We start from the raw sequence: 19136 nt of genomic DNA on the forward strand, positions 1-19136 counted from the left end.
TTCCCCATGGTTTAGCAGGCTATTTTCCCCATGAAAAATGATTTCAGTATAGAGTTAGAGTTATTAAAGTTTGATATTTTTAATAACTTATTCATTAAAGGCTGGAGAAGACATTTTTTTTACATTTTTGCAAAGAAAAAAAAACAAAACAAAAAGCAAGGAAGTTCTAATTTCTATAGAGGGAGGGGGGACTTGAGTTCTCACTTGCCCCTCCATATGGTTGCCCATGCTTGATTGAGAAAGTCTTAATGAACAATTTTTAGGTATACTTGTAGGATGACAAAAAACGTTGTTCAAATAAGTCATTCGTATAGCTGAACTAGAGGTAGTTTATTCATAGCTTGATGCTAATAGCTTAAAACTGAATTTCAGTTTCAGAAGAGCTAAATTTTAGTGCAACATTTTCTTTAGAATGTCTCTTCCTTGTTTAAAGTTTCAGATGTGTTTGTGGTGAACACAGTAAAAAGAACGGACTTCGAAATGCAAGTCATTTTCTTTGAACTCCGAAAAGAGGATAAAAGAATTATATTGAAATTTAGACAAAGTGATCGACATTTTTTTTTTTTTTTTTGCTGCTTACGCTTAATCTCGGCAGCACAGTTAGGCACAGCAACAAAGAGGGAATAAAAAAGTTGAGTGAAAAGTTGGCATAACAGATTAAGCGGATATCAAACCAGAACTAACCATTGAAAAGTGAACTAAATGTCTAGTGTTAAAAAATTTACTGTAAGAAGCTTCCGATTCCGTCTCTGATTATTTCCAGGTAACGCTCCGGGATTCCGCGGGTTTCGAACAGTTTCCTGTGAGATTCTAGTGTCCCTGCGAAACATTTTTCCTGAGTTACAACAAGTTGCAGGAATGCGAACTTCTAACTGCTGTGAAAAATATTTTAGCTACCTGTCCAAAATATAGTAAGCGTTTTTATTAAGTATTTCAGTCCCTTTACGGTCCGTCGGTGTTGACTAAACCCCAAAAAAGGACGAAAAACAATCTTAGCTTCGCAAGAAGTTCTGGGAAATAAGAGGCTGAATGTTTGCTTGCAATCCTGGATTAGCTAGCTTTGGTCATGTTTTCTAAAATACTTAAATAGCTCTTCTAGTAAATCAGAATGGCGCCAAGAAATTACAATAAGCAAATGCAAGGTTTCTTGGAATGTTCCTGAATTCCTCAGAAAGATTCCTGATTATTTTCAGTAGAGTCACTGAAATTTTGCTGGAAGCCTGCCCGTTTTTTCCCAAATACGTTGCGGTCTGAATTTAGACACATTAGCTGCCCATTATTTTCCAGACACGTTTCTGAATTGTTTTTACAGTGCATGAATAAGATACAGCATTTCTGAACTTGAACCACAAGCTTAACCTTAAGAGGCTTGATTTTTAAGAAAACGTCGAACTTCATATCAAGCTGCTCTGATGTCATAACGCGCATGCTCAGGAAACGTTATGTGTGGAATGTGTACACCACAATGGAGGTGGTGTACGCATGGTTGTCGGGCCACAATGAAGGTGGTTTCATTGTGGCCCGAGGGATGAGAAAGTACGACTGTACGGGACGTTCTCGTAAAAACAGAACTTTTAAAATCCTCCGTAGATGAATCATCTACTGAAAACTGCAGGGATTGAATCAATGTGAAAAGCTGCAGAGCAAAAGACAAGTCACTAAATAGGGTCGTTTCCAAAATTTTAAAAGTATTTTTCTGAAAGAGCATGCTTAAAAACATAGGATCTGACCATTTTTTAAATAATTTGGCTACGTTTAATATTTTTAAAAAATTACTTAAATCGGTGCGCTATCATTGTTTACGCTTCTGTCCAATGACGTCACAAATGATGAAATGCCATTCAGTGTTGCCATTCACAGAGCAAAATATTTAATTTGCATCTTTACTCACGTGTATTGGCAACGATATGGTTGATAGCAAGCGTAGAGCGCAATTTTAATTCGCTTCCTGATTATCATAACGTGGAAACGCGATAGAAAGATGCGCCAAAAAGCATCATTTGTGACGTCATCAAGACCACGCCTTGTTTGAAAAATCGGACATTTAAAAAAATTAATTAAAAAATAACTGATGGGAAAATGAAAGTATTTTCTAGGTCCATGTTATTATTTTTTTTTGCTTATTCTATCAATTTCAGTGACAAAAAGTACTATTTTTGACTAAAGGAAACAACCCCATTAAAAGGAACAAAAGGAAATAACCACCGTTTTTTAGCACAAAGTTACAAATTACTGCAGACACGTTTGGGGTTTCAATGAACTCCTTTTCAATGCAAAACATTGAGCTCTTGCATATAAAGATATCTGGTCTTTACATCCCAAAGCTCACTATTTTGTATTGAAACCTCGAAACACGTGTCTGCAGTAATCTGTAATTTTGTGCTACAAAACGTTAGTCATTTCCTTTTACTTCTCTGCACAAAGGCATTTATTCATTTCTTTAGTCATTAATTAATTGACGTAAAACTTACCCCATTTTCATTTAAAATGCTTCTGTGGCCGTTTGGGCGCTGGAGCTCATTTTCAATGATGATTCCTTTAAAAAGGACCATTGCTAAAGCGTTCAGCAGCAGAGACAAGAACAGATTTTTGTGCATTGTTACCCGATGAACCTGCAGCTGTCTGAAAAAGGAGATTCCACAGAAATTATTTTAAAGCTTGATTTGTGCGAAGAAACTAACACTGAATAATGTATTCTTAGAAATGTAAAAAAAAGAACCAATTTTAGAACATTTCCTTTCTAATCAAGCCCGTCATATATGTTTATTTCAATGGAAAGGAGAAAGATCAACGTCACATTCAAGTCACTGACAATTCGCGATTTTTCGTTTTTTTTTCTTTTTTTTCTTTTTACTCAATTTTGTATAGTAAGGAAGTATTGTATTCGCTCAATCAGAATTTGTATCAATAAGTTTCAAAGAGATTTTAAAATATACTTCAATCAGTAAAAGTAATCTTCTTCAGAGAAATCTTGAGTTGCACTGCATGAGTAATTTAAGAGTGGAGGATCATTGTGAGGTGTTATGTAATCCAAACAAATTTATGCTATGAAAACTTTTTAATAGTAATTATTTTAATTTTTTTAATCTTTTAATGTCACAAAACATGCAAAATAATGCTATTAGAAATATTTTTTTACATTATTCTTGAAATTATTATACTTAATATTTAGTACACTTTCAATCAAAAGTGTTTTTTTTTTTTTTTTTTTTTGTAAAGTCTGAAGCAGAGGTTTTTGCGCAATTTTTTTCCTAAGTGAAGAACTTTTTAGCGCTTAACTATTGATACAAATCAATTTTTATTTTTTGTCAGTTTAATATTAATTGTTCTAAAAAGTTTTTGGGCTTTTTAAGCTTAAAAGGGCTTTAAAGTAATAAAAAACTTGTATTTTCTGCAAAATAAACTTATTTTTTTTTAATTTCGAAACAAAACAAACACTCTTCTAATTTTCTCTACATAGCAAAAGAATGATTTATATATGTTAGGAAAACGAGCTGATGTGTGCATCACATGACTTCCTTTTACTCCAATTTAATGTCATTTCCTTATTAATGGCAATTTTAATGTGAGTCAATTGTTTACTCTCTAAATATCACCAACAGTGGACAAAGTGAAACCAAATTTAAAAAAAAATCGCCAAAATTGTTGCCAAGTTGGCGACCAAAAGACTGGCGATATATCGCCAAGTGTCCGACAAATTATAACACCACTTGAGTTTACATCGAAATTAACAATGATTTCCCCACAAAAAGGGGCAAAAGACCCCCTTAGGAACATCCGAATGCAACCAAAAGAGAAGGTGCACAACTAGACCCCACTAGGAGTCCATGTGCCAAATTTCAACTTTCTAGGACATACCGTTTTTGAGTTATGCGAAATACATACACACATACATACGTACATACGGACGTCACGAGAAAATTCGTTGTAATTAACTCGGGGGTCGTCAAAATGGATATTTCGGGTGTCTCTACGTTTCTAGGCATATATCCACGTGTGATCGAATCGAAAAAAAAACTCAACATTAATTCGGGGGTGAGCAAAATGGAAATTAAGGCCGAATTTTGAGTGAAAATTTTTTCGCGAATACAATACTTCCTTTTTGGGAAAAGGAAGTAAAAAATTGATGCAGATCATAGTAGGTACTTCAGAGATATGACTTATTTAATTTTCCAATTGAAAAAGCATAAAACCTGACTTTAGATAAGGAGTGGCAACACCTAACTAGTGATGTTCCGGATATTCGTATCCGTATCCGCAGATATCCGAGGGAAAATAAAGATCTGTATCCGTTACTTTTTGATGGATCTTAAACGGATTATTTCTATTCTAAAAATTTTTAAATATTTGAATAAAAGACTCTTAAATTCCGTTTAAATTAGGTTTTATTCCCTATTCAAATTATAAGGTATCATTTCAGAAGCCAATTTGTATCCCCCCCCCCCGTTGTAAAAAGGAAGGGGAAATAAGTTTTAAAAGTGTGTATCAGTGTGTCTTTTTGTGGCATCGTAGCTCCTAAACAGATGAACCGATTTTGATAGTTCATTATTCGTTCAAAAGTTGACTTGATCGAAAGTGTTCTTAGCTTGGTCTCGTTTTTTTAGAACTTTAATTACCGGGAGATATTAATTAAAAACCGACTTAACATTTTCACAATTATGGTAGTAAAAATTTACTCGTACGTTGAAAATGTTGGCCCTAATTGAAAGAGCGAAGTTTTCTGCTTTTGATATTTATTTGAAACTTTCAACTTATATACAGAAGGAGCTATAATCTTATTAAGTAAATTTTAAATGCAATTCTAAGCCTTTATACGTGTAATTGGTAGCGATTTCATAGTCGGAAGAGATGGAGAAAAAGCTCAAAGATTTAAAATTTTTACCTGCTGTTAGTTCATATTTGTTAACAAATGTGTAATCTGACCCGCAAAATTCATCTTAATATGAGGTCGGCTCTCTGGGACATGTTTTGGTTTTTTAATTTTTAATTTAATATTAGTTTTCGTTATTGATTTGGGGTTTCTGTTATTCTTCATTTTTGTTTTTTTCGGCATCCTTCCAAAAAAGTGAGACTAAATTCTCTATTGTATTTACTGTTTGTAAAGGTGTTCCCGGCTCTGCATTTCGTCGGGCGGAGAAAGTTGGGTGGAATGGATCAGCGCTGCATTTATGCTGAAATAAAATGCGAAAAATTATTTCTAGCCTGTCCAGTAGCAGCTTTTCACTCTTGTTCCTGTATCCTACATTTACCAAGCAAGCTAGAAATAATTTTTCACATTCCATCCAAGCATTAATGCAGCGCTGACCCATTCCTTCCAACTCTCCTTCAATTTTAACGGAAATTTCTTTAAAGAGTAAATCATAGTCTTGATTATATTTTTTGACGCAGTTGACATTTTTTGAAGAAACTGTCATTATTCTGACGAGAATACCTTCCGTAACAAAGTTTACACTTGGATAGTTGAATTGTGTAGTTTTTATTATTTTTTTTTTTGAGATCCGTATCCGTATCCGCGGATCTTGACACTAATGATCCTGATCCGTATCCGTATCCGCGGATCTACTTTTTTAACGATCCGGCACATCACTACACCTAACTATTCACACAATACTTTGTTATTTACACTGAAAGAGAAAAGTATTCGCAACTCCAGAGCTCGAATACGCTACCTTGCGGTGATTAACAATACTAACGAAAAATGTAAAATATTCCATTCCATGTGTTTTCTTTGGGGTAAATTACAGTCTTCAGACAGTTTATGATGTAATGTAATTTCGGAAGAATAGAAAAGAAAGCTTCCCACAAACACGATGAAAAACTACAGTAGAGTCCGAAAAATCCGAGTCTCAAAAGTCCGAGGTTCCGCTTATTCCGAGATGCTTTGTTGATATTTTTAAGGTATACATTTTATAAACAAAAAATGTTTCAATCTGAAAGTTAAAATATTTTGCTATGTAGAACTTCCCGAACTGCCCTAACAATATACGATAAGGTAATAAAAAGAAATTGAAAGGTTTATGTCAATAACACTTGCCAAGTGACATGAAATATTCTTTGACTGTTAGAGATGGATTAAGAAATGCCTTTGAGAAAGTACAAAGTGGGTTGATACAAAAAATAACTAGAAGTTAAAACATTGTTTTGCCCCAAAGGACAAACAAACAGCTCTTTTGGAATATCGGATTGCAATTTATAAGGAAAGTGCAAAACTTGACGCTGTACGAAGCGTATAAATGAAATTTTATCCTTCTATGACTAACGTTTTTGTATTATGTGAGGTACATACGTACGCTCACACATTACAGAAAATGTCATGACAAAACTCATCAAAACTTATTCGAGGACGATCAAAGCGCAGTTTTTGGTTGCCTGCAAGTTTACACACAAGTACACGTGCAGATACCAAGAAAAAAACTAATCAAAACTCGTTTAGGGTTAATTAAAACTTAAATTTATGGTAATATTTCAGAGATAAATTTTTAGAGACAATATTTCCTTTTCATAGCGTAAGGAAGTAAACAGCGCATGTCCTTATGTAGTCTAAAGAATTTTTCGGATAATCCGAGTTTTCAGTAATCCGAGGTGGGGCGAGCCCCAATTACCTCGGATTTTCGGGACGCTACTGTACTGTCAATCACTAAGCGTCAAAGCAAGTTATAAGTTACAGCATTTGTTTGTTTTACCTTTTTCATCCGCCATTTGACAGTGGCTGCAGTGCCCCTATACTTTATTGGAGTTGCGAATTAGCTTGAAATTGATACCAAAGTTTGCTCAATTGGTTGAAAAAAAAAAAAAGAAATTACAGAGATTTTTCTAAAATCATGCCAATACGGTGCCTATGAAAAATGATCAAAAATTGAATTTTTGAAAAAATTCTCCAAAGCGTAATTTTTATTTAAAAAATCTAAAAATATTAGTTTGTGCTTTTCTCATAGATATCTATTTGTAAAAAAATAATGGACAAAATCGGAGACATGACGGCACATGGCATTAGGCGATTTGACGTGAAATGACCCATACGTATTTTATTTCATATTTTTACAATGAAAAAACATTTTTTTTTTTTGTTTTTAAATTTTTTCGTTTTGAAATGAAGATAAAAACATGGTTTAGCGCATATTTGCTTTTCTGCATAAAAAAGGTGTAGGGGTGGCCTTATTGATCTAAATGGCTTCGTTTGGTTCACTCACCCTATTAAATCCTTTCTTATTTATCCGTCTTAATCTTTTTATGACTTGGTTCTGAATAAATAAAATAAAAGATAAGTTAAGAATACAAAGTATTGCTTACTTGTAGGCCATAAATATAATAAGTGCTGGTATCAACGAAATAATTGAAATGATATATGTGGCAATGTGAAAGTTCAAATATCTTCGATGATCCTATGGGAGATAAAGAACTCGTAAAATAAATGCATCATTTTTATACAGATGATGATTGTGTAGAGCAGTGTTTCTTAAATTCTTTCAGAAGTGGAACCAGTTTTAATGTCCATTTTTTTTCGTGGAACCCCCGTTTTTTCATCGGTAGTATACTTTGAATGGTAAATTCAGTTGTTTATGTACAATAAAAATTGTTTAAAACTATACTTATTAACTTCAAATAGTAAATAAAATATCAATAAAAAAAGTATTTAAAATACTAGATTTTTTAACAAAATATTCAAAGAAGATTTTAAGTTTTAAACTTTAATGAGATGAATTGTACTTAATATCTAGACGTTTTGGGTAAAAGTAGAATTCTAATATGAGTTTTAGCATTAAATCTATTACGTTATTTATTTTTTGTCAACACATAAGTTACGAACCTTGAAACCAGGGGCGCCCTGAACTTACATTTTTGAACACCAATAATATGAAAAGGTAAACATCTCGTTTATAGGCGGAAATAGATGCATCTATCAGTTTACAGGGGTGGTGGTTTGTTCGTTCAAATATGCGCTATTACCTCTTAATTATTCAGACGCAGTTTCGTCAAAAAGACATCTTGTTCACCGCAAATATTTTTAAAATATAAACTATATCCGGTCCACATTCTCAATGCAAAAATTAATTGATTTAGTTATTTTACAACATAATTTTGATCTCACTATTTTGTTTTTACACTTCCAGACAAAATGAAATATTAAATATTATTTTTGTTGTTACCATAGAAACTCTTTTTGTTTCCCCTCATTTTATTTTGGAGAATGCAATAAATTAATAAGGACCTAGTGACATTATAAACGGCGTGCATCAAAATCCCATCGCTTTTTCCCCTCTGCCCTGTTAGATTCATTCCGATGGAATCGTCTTAACTTGGCCGATTACCAAATCCCATTCCTTTTTACTTTCTTCTATATCTAATATTAGAAGAAAGTATTGGATTCGTGCAAATTTTCGAATTTCGAATTTTGACGGATTCGAACGTTTTGAGGTGTGCTGAGTCCATTTCGACTATTTTTGGAAAATGTCTGTCTGTGTATGTGTGTGTGTATGTGTATGTGTGTGTGTGTGTATGTGTGTGTGTATGTGTGTGTGTGTGTGTGTGTGTGTATGTGTGTCACGTCTGTGTGGGACCAGTTTTTTGTGGCCGCTCTACAGCAAAAACTACCCCATAAAATCGAACGAAATTTGGTACACATATGTGTCGCTATGTGAACTTGTGCCCATTGGTTTTTGGCGCGAATTCCTCCAAGGGGGGTGGAGCAATGGGACGTTTTTTGAGTTACGCGTGCTTGCTATTCCTCAGGAAGTAACTGGCGGAATCAAACAAAATTTGGTCCATATGTTGCCATTAACAGGAACAGGTGCTGATTCAATTTTGGTGTCAATAACTCAAACGGGGGTTGAGCTATAGAACGTTTTTTGTCGTCAACTGTGACTGCTGTATCTCAAGAAATAATGAACGGAATGAAAGAGAAATTTATCGGCAAGTAGCCCTTAGTGGGTATAGGAGCTGGTGTATTTTATTTTGGTGTCAACAGCTAAAAAGGGGGTAGCGCAATCACCCGTTCTTTTTTTCCATTGTGAGTGCCCTATCTCAAAAAGTAATGCTACGTTCTGGTTGAAATTTGGAATATATGTGAATCCATATGTAAACCGGCTTTGGTTCAATTTTGACGCCAATCGCTCCAAGAGGTGTTGTTTTTTTTTTGTGCATAAAAATAGCTTTATAATTGCAACAATAAGAAAGATAAATCGTAATAGACTGTCGTCTGCGTATTTCTCGTGATTTTAATTGTATGGAAATGATCGGAAAAATTATCTCAATGATTTAAAATTTTTAATTGTTGCCATCCTGTGTTTGTTAACAAATAAATGTTTGTAATTAATTCAAGAAAGGCTTTTAAAATAACTTTCAATTTTCGCTCTTTGCTTTGCTTTTGCAATAATTCAGACATTGTTCAAGTTTTTGCATGTGTAATTTTGTTTTTGTTGGGAATATTGCTTCCTCATCAAGCATGGGGAGGGATCAGAAAAAGAAAAGAAAAATATAGAAGAAAGTTTCGTGATGGCCACGACATACTAGTTTTGGTCGGACTGTACATCTAATTGAAAGGAACATTCGGGTATTTCTAAACTGCAATATTGCGATTCCCCCCCCCCATTAGGAGGTCACAGTGACCTCTTGTGTCCTCACATCTGGGCACCCCTACCCGTAATGCTTATACTAGTAGTTGTAAATGGACGTGGTCTTTCGTGAAAATTGAGAATATTTAACATTTGAAATGCTTCAGAATTCCACTAACTTCATGAACTTAAATTTATGTCACAAGGATGAATTTGATTTCATTTCATGAAGAATGAACATTCCTACACGACGGACGTAGTCAAAAGCTCTGTGTTTACAATAAAATCTGAATATTCGTTTTTCTCTGTTCTCTCAGCAGCCATTATTGTTTTATGCAGCAAAATATAAGGGTTTGCAATTAATTTGTCGATGCGAACTGTTTACAAAAAATGAACCGAATCACTTAAAATACTTCTTAGTGGGAAGCAAATTAAGTAAAGCTGTCGAATTTTTCTTATGGAGCTTACGAAACTTAAAGCATAAAAAAACATTTTGAGCAAGTCACTTTAAACTGTTTTTCCTTCTTGATGCAACAGAAATTGACGCTTTGTAACGCAATCACGCTCAAGTGATGAAAACATTTTTTAACAGAACCAAGTTGAACATATTTTATCGAATAATCCAAGCAGTGAAAGATTGCGAAAAGAAAAACACACCATTTGTCATCGGTTTGACTCGGTACTTTATTGAATTAAAATCTGACAACGGCTGGTGACCGCAAACTTGGCAGATGGTGATCTAGCGATAATACGTCAGATCGCTCTTAAAATGCTGTTGCTATTCGAATGGAAGAAAAATTTGCATTCTGCATCAACTTTTTATATAAACAACAGTTTTTAATTATTTATTTATTAATTAATTATTAAAGGCGATACATAATGGATGGCATCAGTTTCTGCTTCAGAAGTGACGTGTACTATCTGACCACCAATGAGATGGAAAGGCGAACACCCGATACACAGACGGAAAAATGGCCATGTCTATTGGTTTGTTAGGGACAGGGGCATGCACAGAAGGGGGAGGGGAGAATGGACACCTGTTGGCCCGGGCTCGAACCTGAAAAGGGGGCCAATATTTTAAAATAAGGGGTGAAATATAGAGGTAAATAACATGGAGGGGGGCCCGTAAAAGTCATTTGTGACGGGCCCCAAAATGTGTGTGCTCGCCCCTAGTTAAGGATGCTAGTTTGTGTCACAGATGTGTTTTAGCCTCAAATTAAGCAGAGTCAAATTGAAATGAACGGAACACGTGCGTCAATTTTTTCCTTCCCTCCCCTCCCCCCTCATTCACGTAGAATCATCTTAACTGGCCATTTGCCAATTAAATGGCAACCGTAGCCAGGGCTGCAGAGAGCCCAGGCGGGCCCCTTGTCAGTTATATCGCCTGGCCCCTCCCGCCCCCCCCCCCAAAAAAAAGAAAAAAGGGGGAAAATGAAGATAAAAAGGGAGGAAAAGAAAAGGGGGAAAAGAAGATAAAAGGGAAACAATGGAAAAGGAAAAAAAGAAGAAAAAAAAGGAGGCTGGGGAGAAAAAAATCAAAACTGCTTAGTAGAAAACAATTAACTCTATTTTAAAAGCCCCAATAGCAAATACCAAAAGAGGAAAATTTACTCAATCTTTACGTTCTCTCCGATCGGAGTCTTCCCCCAGCCCCCTTTTTCGTTCTTTCTTCCCTTTTTTTTTTTTTTTTTTTTTTGCGTTAGTGTCACCGGGCCTCCTCAAGGCTCGGGCCCCTAGTTTCCGACTAGGCTGACATGGTCTCTCGTCGGGACTGACCGTGGCCAGGCAATATAGTTTTTTCCCCCGAAGAAAAATGTGAAATAAATATGGACACCAATGGTTCCCAACTTTTTTTGGATATGACCCGGCTTAAAATGGGAGTAGGCTGTATAATTTGTATTATTCAAAAAACAAATGCATTTTCAAGTGGCATAATTCTAAATGAACATTCATTGGTTTAAAAAGAAGCTTTACAACAGCTTGTAAAAAAATGGAAAAAAATATAGTTGGAAAAGGGAAAACGAAAATCACTGAAAGTCGAAAGAATTAGTAACTCATTCCTAGGAATGCTCCCTGCCCTGTGAAAATAACAAAACGCCACCTGGAGGACCGTCGCCAGTTGCGCTTTTATTTGGAAAACCCAAATTTTTACTCTGCAAATGAATTTAACTGGACTCTAATCTTTTTCCTCGGTTTATTTTATGTTCCAATTTTGATGTCTGGCACTTCAAGAACATAGCTGTGTTATTCCAGTGGCTCCTTTCCGGCTATAGTTCCTTCAACAATTAAAAAGAACTAGGGGGCTATCGCCCCCTGCTCGCTATCGCTCGCCAACCCCCGGAACTGCTTACGCAGTTCCCTGTGGATCGCTTCGCGATCCATGCTCGCTTCGCTCGCTCGCTGTATGCCAATACATTAGCCTAGCTAAAATTTTCCGTAAAAATTAAAGTTGGTAATTGCATTTAGGTCACCATCCATTTAACCAATATGAAAATTACGTTCATAATGTTAATTTGTCTGCTTTAGCCAGATTTTCGACAGTTTAACTTTGCTGTATGTAAGATGACTGCCTTGGCAATGTGCACAACTTTACCATTATAGATACAAAAGTGTCTGTCATTGCTTTGGAGAGATTGCACTTCTACCTGTTGGTCCGCGGAAGGTATTTTATTTCCCTTCTACCACCCATTGGAAAACCAATGAAGGCATTCCCCTATCCGCCACCTGGGGACGCGCCCTCTAGGGGTTACAGGCTCCCCCGAGGGATGTATTTACATTATTTACACTCTTATATATTTACATATTTACACTCTTATATATTCTAATCTGAGAAAACTTCCTCATATACACAATTAAAAATGTCCCGTTTGGGAGCCACAACTGACACTGCTTCAAAAGATCTTGTTCTTGATAATGCCACATAGAGCTGGCCATGACTAAAAACAGGCTCAGAGAGCACCAAACATATTTTCTCAAACGTTTGTCCTTCTTGTTGTTATTCTGAATCCTTGCCACGTCACGAACAAAAAATGGTTTAACTAAAAACGCGAAAACTCGCCAAGGCTACTTTGCTTGCACAATACTAAAACTACTATAACCCTAAACAAATTTGGCGAAACCTTTCAGCTGAGAATAAAAGGAATAAAGTAAATTCTTTCTCGGTTATTCATTTTGAACTGAACTGTCGTACTGAAGCAGAGAATAGACGACGCTCAAAGCGCCTACGCGTTCAAAACAACATTGCCGATGAACATGATTGTGGAGCAATGTGTGAAGAATGCGAATTTTGTGGTGCTCTTTATTGGCAGAAAGAGCGTAATACTGCAAATAAATATACTAAATGTTGCCATGACGGAAAGGTGCGGTTACCGGCATTGTGTGACGCACCTGATCTGTTGAAGGAACTGCTGACTGAAAATTCCCCAGCCGCTAAAAATTATCGGCAGCGAATCAGAGAATACAACTCTGGAAATGGCTCGTCTTAAATTGGATTCAAGAACGGTTTCCTGCCTTCTTTGAGCTTTTCTTTGCTGATTAAGGTTGAAATGGGCCACAGCCCGACTCAAACTCATCTCAAAAAAAAAAAAAGTTCGTTGAGTATTCTGTGATTCAAGATTTCAAAACAACGTAGAAGTTTGTTTACATGATTTATCGGCGAAGTGTTGCCAACAGAGGTTTAGAAATTCACCCCTTCATTTGCCGGCACGTAAGAGAATTATATATATAGATTTTTTAAATGAATTTAAACGCATAAAATAACGAACTGTACTGAAGAGCTAGCTCGCAAACTACAGCATTGCCGAAGCTTGCTTGGGTTGTATTCGAATTATAATGATGCAATAAACACCTGACAATAGACTGCTGCCCCCCATTAGTGTTATAGAGGCAGCCAGGGGTGCCCACAGGGGGCAGGGTTATGGCGCAAGTTGCGGCATCAAAATGGGGGGGGGCTATAATTTTTTTAATTTATTTATTTGAATTTATTTATTGATTTATTTTTAATTTAAATGATTTATTTTATTTTCTTACATTTCATTTATTTATTTAGTTTGTGTGAGTGTGTGTAAGTTACTCAAAGTCAGAACTTTTCTAATGAAATAATAATAATTATAAATAAAAAAATAAATATTTTAATTAAAAAAATGATAAATAAAATAAAAAAGAGAGCTAAAAAATTAAAAACAAATAAAGCAAAGAGAGTTGAGAAAAATTTTCTTTGAACGCCGAAAAGTTATCTAAGGCTATGAGAAAAAAAATGGAAAAGTTGTACAATGAACGCAAATAATGGTTAAATTTGTAAATTCATCTCATTAAAGAAGGGAAATAAAAATTAAGGAAGTGCCCATGTATGATTGAAGCAAAGAAAAATACTTACGTCTCGTCGTCCGCATTTTGTGTAGTTTGTCCATTCTCTAAAATTCTCTTTTGAGTACCATGTACCATTAGGCCAACATTCTTTGTAAGCATATTCTGCAAGAAAAACGGAAAGGATATTTTATATACGCCCAACGTAACGTGCATCAAAAATCCTATTAAATTTAAAGTTTTCACTAATTTTATTGTCTCTGCGGTTGACAGATAGCGACAACGTGATCCATCACAATGTGACCAATGAAATTTATTCTCTGTAATTTTATATTATTGACTGATTTTTTTTTTTCATGTAAATATACAGGGTTCACTTTTATTGATCCTATTTTTTTCTATTTTGTTGAATTTATTGTTATTGTTATCATTTTTTGCAGACAATAAATTGCATCGTATTTTTACTTAATTATTGTTTAAACATTTTCATTAATTTTATTATCTTTAGCTAACGACATTTCAATAGAATCATTAATCTTGTGTTTTTCCTTTTCATTTTGTCTCCTTTTAATTTAAATATGTTTTTTACATTTTTAAAATATTACAATTTGGCAACGATATATCTTATACCAGGGGTTCCCAAAGTGGGTGCCGCGAAGTATCTGCGGTATCAGTATGTATCATATATCAGTATAGACGAGAGTGCCGTGAGATAATTCCAATTCTGAAAAGGGTGCCACGAGTACGAAAAATTTGGGAACCCTTGTCTTATATCTTACCAGGGGTGCCCACAAGGGGGGATTATGGTGCAAGTTGCGCCATCAGAATTTTGGGGGGGGGGGATTTTTTTTTTTTTTTTTGGAAAGGAAATTTTTGGAGGAAAGAAAAGTATTAAAATTTTTTCAACGAGAATAAGGAAGATGCATTAATTATACTTTTTTGACGTACATCTTCCAAAATCAAGTAGCCTTGTCTTTTTTCAATGAAGATCACCTTAGACACAAGATGGCGTCAGAGTATGTTGCAAAAAAGGATCTGACTTTGATTTCATTTTAGTTTATCATGATTTTTTCTGCAATGAGTGCAGTTCTGTATGATGAATACGTGTGACAGCGAGATGAAAAAGAAATCAAAAAATGGATGAAATAAAATATTTTTAAAATCTATTTTGTTTTTGCAAGAATTTTGACCATCCTGCTCCAGCATTTCATGGATTCACTAAAACCGGGAAAATTCAATCAGAACTAGTTTTTTAAATAACATTTTTTTGCTATTGACTGACGATTTTTAATATACAGATTTTCTTTACAAACAAGTTTGAGTTCATGAAGAATTTTTCACTTCATTTTACATCCATGTTTTGTATCCTTTTTAAAATGGCAGTTTTTTATATTTATTATTAGATGATTTTTACCAAACTTTCAAAAATGTTTGACCTTGCAGATGGTAGTGGAGCAGTTTAATCTTATGTTAACTATTTTTCATAAACATTTTTACATTCTTCAATTTCTAATACACAGAAGGAAGTTTTCTATCCATAAAAATTCTGAAATTTGTATGCTCAATAGAGGAATCAGTTTGACCATTTCCGGAGAATATCAATCTGTGTGTGTGTGTGTGTGTGTGTGTGTGTGTGTGTGTGTGTGTGTGTGTGTGTGTGTGACAGAATTTTAGTGCTTATGCGTATTTAAGGCTTCAAATGCAAAAAAACTTTCAGAAAAACGCCTCCTCACCATCATTAAATACCCTTTAAGTTTTATTTTTAGGGCTCAATTTCAAAAAAAATTTCACGGCAAAACCGTAAATTCCTTTCTTTAATTGCATTAGTATCGAAATTCATCTGCAATTGAGTTTCTCGAATTTCAATTTCCAAAAACTGCCTGTGGAGCGCCCCTCAACTTCTAACATAAATATTATCAAAGATCGTCTGAAACTGACATTTTAAAGATACAAGTTCGAAACTTTCCCTTGGCTGCCCCTCTCCCTCTCCTTTCTCTTTGCGGTTCTCGCAAACAACATTGAAAATAGTTTTAAGTTTCGTTTTTAGAGCTGAAATTCTGAAACATGTCCGGGGAAGATCTTCCGAGAACACTTCCTCCAAACATGATTGCCTTTTTGCAGCTTCAATTTCAAAAAACTGCAGTCCGTAACGTTACCAAAGATGCATACAATCGTATTATTAGCACTAAAATTTCAAGAAATCCCCACTTCTCCCCCTAACATGCTTGAAGACAATCTACAATTAGGTTTTTGGAGTTCCGATTTCAAAAAATTGCCGCGGAGGGCAACGGAACTTCTCTGCCTAACATTACCAAAGATCGTTTAAAACTGTTTTTAGACCTAAAATTTCAAAAAAGTTTCAGGGGGAGGGGCGCCTCTGAACTCCCTTCTCCTTATCGTTACCAAAGATCGTCAAAAACTGCTATTGGAATTTTAATTTCAAAAATAAGTGCCACCGAACCTCCCCCCACCCCAAACATTACTGAAGACCACCCAAAACTGCGTTCCAGAACGACAATTTCAATAAAATTGCGTAGGAGAGCTTCCAAACCCCTTCCCCCTCCTAACATCACCGAAGGTCGGCTAAACTTGTGTTTGGGGAGCTTTAATTTTGAAAAACTGATCGCTACCTAACGGTGCCAAAGATGGCTTTCAATTGCGTTTTTAACACTTTAATTTCAAAAAATTTACAGGAAGATCTCCCGAACCTTCTTTACCTAACATAACCAAAGACAATCCAAAAATACGCGTTTGGGGACCTAAATTTCGAAGAATTGCCGTGCGAGGCTCACCAAGCCTCTCCTCTGCCGAATGTTAGCAAATATCATCTAAAACAGCTTTTTAGAACAATAACTTCAAAAAACTTTCAGGGGAGGGCCCTCGGACCCCCCCCCCCTTCCCCAATTACCAAACCTTTGTCTAAAACTGCGTTGTTGGACTTAGAATTTCGAAAAATTGCAGCGTAAGAGAAACGGAAACCTTTTCTCTCTCACTCTAACATAACTAAAGGTTGTCTAAAACTGCATTTTTAGAACTACAATTTCGAAAAAGTACCAAAGCAGAGTCACTGAGCCACACTTTTCTTGACATAATCGAAGAAATCTGCAATTGTGCTTTTAGGGTATCAGTTTCGAAAAATTTTCACGGCAGAGTCACCAAGCCTCTCCTCTCCCTAAAATTACCAAAGATCGACAAAAACTGCAAATTTGTAAATTTTCCGGGGGGGGGGGGGGGAGAAAACTAAGGAACTATTATTCATGAGTCAATATTATACTTATGATGGTGGTTGTATTGCTTACATCGAGTAAATATTCCCACGCTAATTACAAGTTGAATCCTCTCTCTCTCTCTGTGTATTTTAAGATATATTAAGGGGAAAAAGGTGGGATGAGCTTGCTAAAACTCATACCCTTCCCTCTTAGATTTTTTTTTTTTTTATCTTGCGACGGCCCTGAGAAATTGAATATTATCATTTTAACTGGGGCTTATGCATAAATTAAATGTTGCCGACACATACAATAAATGGAACAAATCTGGTAGCCGTCAAATTTAAAGTTCTGAGTAAGCAGCTAGACTAATTTTAGTATTAGCAGCGATTATTCGCAAGATCCTAAATTTATTACAAAAAATTATTGCTTGTTCTTTTAATTGCTGTCGTAAATGTAAGCAGTTCGTTTTCGCATCTGTTGTAACTTTTTTTTTATCTTAAGCAACTTTATTTTGTTAAATTGTTTTGATTGATTCATTAAATGGTTGCAAATGATGCAAATTTAACTGGCAGTGTATGATTCTAAAAAGTGTTATTGTTTAACCTAATTTAAATGCAAAAGAGCTGTGAAATGTTTTTTTTTTGGGGGGGGGGGGGATTTTGCGCCATTGAGCTTGGGGGGGATGGCTGTATCTTACAGCATAGATAATTTATCTTTTGATTATTGCTTCATGTATCATGGTATAGCCTTTTAGAATATTAGGAGTCATTGGTGTAGTTCATTTCAGTCCCGTGGTTCATTTTTAGCATAAAAGAATAATTTGAATTGATAGAATGAAATTTACGCAAAAATATTACTTTTAGGTGCACGGTTTAAGCACCTGACTGTAATCCTTGAGTTCGAAAACTTATAACTTTTCAGAATGATTTAAAATTTTTTGTTACTAATGCATTTGTAACGTAAAAGATATTTTCCAAATATGGTCCAAATGAATTCAATCCCATTGAAATATAAATTCATGAAAATCATAGAACATCTTCCGAAATAAAATAGTTTTTTTTTCTACGTTTTGGTTCTAGAAGAAAATTTCAAACTTGACTAGGGGGTTCCGTCCCCTGCTCACTTTTCTGACCAATCCCCGAAAGCCGCCTGCGGCGGGTAATAATTGATGATTTTAATGCTTTCACCCCTGGATATCACAAGACATCCTGAATGTCCGGTCCCTTAAGATTTAGAGGGGTGAGACAGGTCGGAATGGCTTCCCCTGGATGTGCTGTATCCAACGGTGCCAGTATTGACTTGGAAGACATTCACAGTCCGGAGGAGAAAGGGTTACAGACACACGCACACATAGTATAGATTTGACATAATATCGGTTGTGCATTGAATTCTTGACAGACTACTGTTTTAAAAATTCCGAATGCCCAAACTAACTGAACTATTTTATTCAGAAATCAATCTGGTTGAATAAAGTGGACTCACTCGTACATGAAGGAGGAGTGCTTTCGAAGTAGATGTACTCCTGACACGGTTGTTTGGCGGTCATCCCGGCTGGAGTGTCCGGCCAACATTGCCAGCCGTCCCAAGTCCTCGGACAGTACGAATAGTCTGAAAAAAATGTATGATGATAAAAAGAGAAATTAAATACAGAAGGTGATTGAACGGTAAGCAATGCAAAATATCAGAGAGCAGGGTCAGTACTGGGTGATCGCAAATGATGGACTCTATTTTTACAAAATCACATTTTCGAAACTACTGCACATTAGGGTGGTCCAAAAATACATGTAAAAAAAGTTTCTCCTAAATAACAGGGCACCCTCAATATTTTGAGACTTGTGGATAGCAATATACTGGAAGAATTTTAGCTTCCTATTTCAAATGAAAGAGGATTCTCATCCATCTCCCCCAAGCTTCATAAATGTGGGGAGGGGGTTAAAAAATACATTGAACTGAGAAAACAATGCTACATATTGTAAAATACACTAGTAATATGCATATACATTGCAATAAAATAATTATTTACAAAAAAAAAAACACAGCTGGGAAATTTAAATGTTTCTAGATTTGGGGT

At 35.3% G+C, this 19136-nt stretch overlaps 1 protein-coding gene across 1 annotated transcript in view; it reads right to left on the reverse strand.

Annotated features, from left to right (window-relative positions):
* LOC129220848 (calcitonin gene-related peptide type 1 receptor-like) overlaps window positions 1-19136 on the reverse strand; it is a 67773-nt gene that overhangs the window by 38855 nt on the left and 9782 nt on the right. The window contains exons 3-6 of the mRNA XM_054855279.1: window positions 18548-18673; window positions 13927-14021; window positions 7291-7382; window positions 2472-2622 (exon numbers count right to left, since the gene is read on the reverse strand). Coding sequence (XP_054711254.1) covers window positions 2472-2622; window positions 7291-7382; window positions 13927-14021; window positions 18548-18673 — 464 coding nt within the window. The remainder of the gene's footprint in view (window positions 1-2471; window positions 2623-7290; window positions 7383-13926; window positions 14022-18547; window positions 18674-19136) is intronic.

The sequence above is a fragment of the Uloborus diversus genome, chromosome 4 (genome assembly GCF_026930045.1).
Source record: "Uloborus diversus isolate 005 chromosome 4, Udiv.v.3.1, whole genome shotgun sequence".
Classification (NCBI taxonomy): domain Eukaryota; kingdom Metazoa; phylum Arthropoda; class Arachnida; order Araneae; family Uloboridae; genus Uloborus; species Uloborus diversus.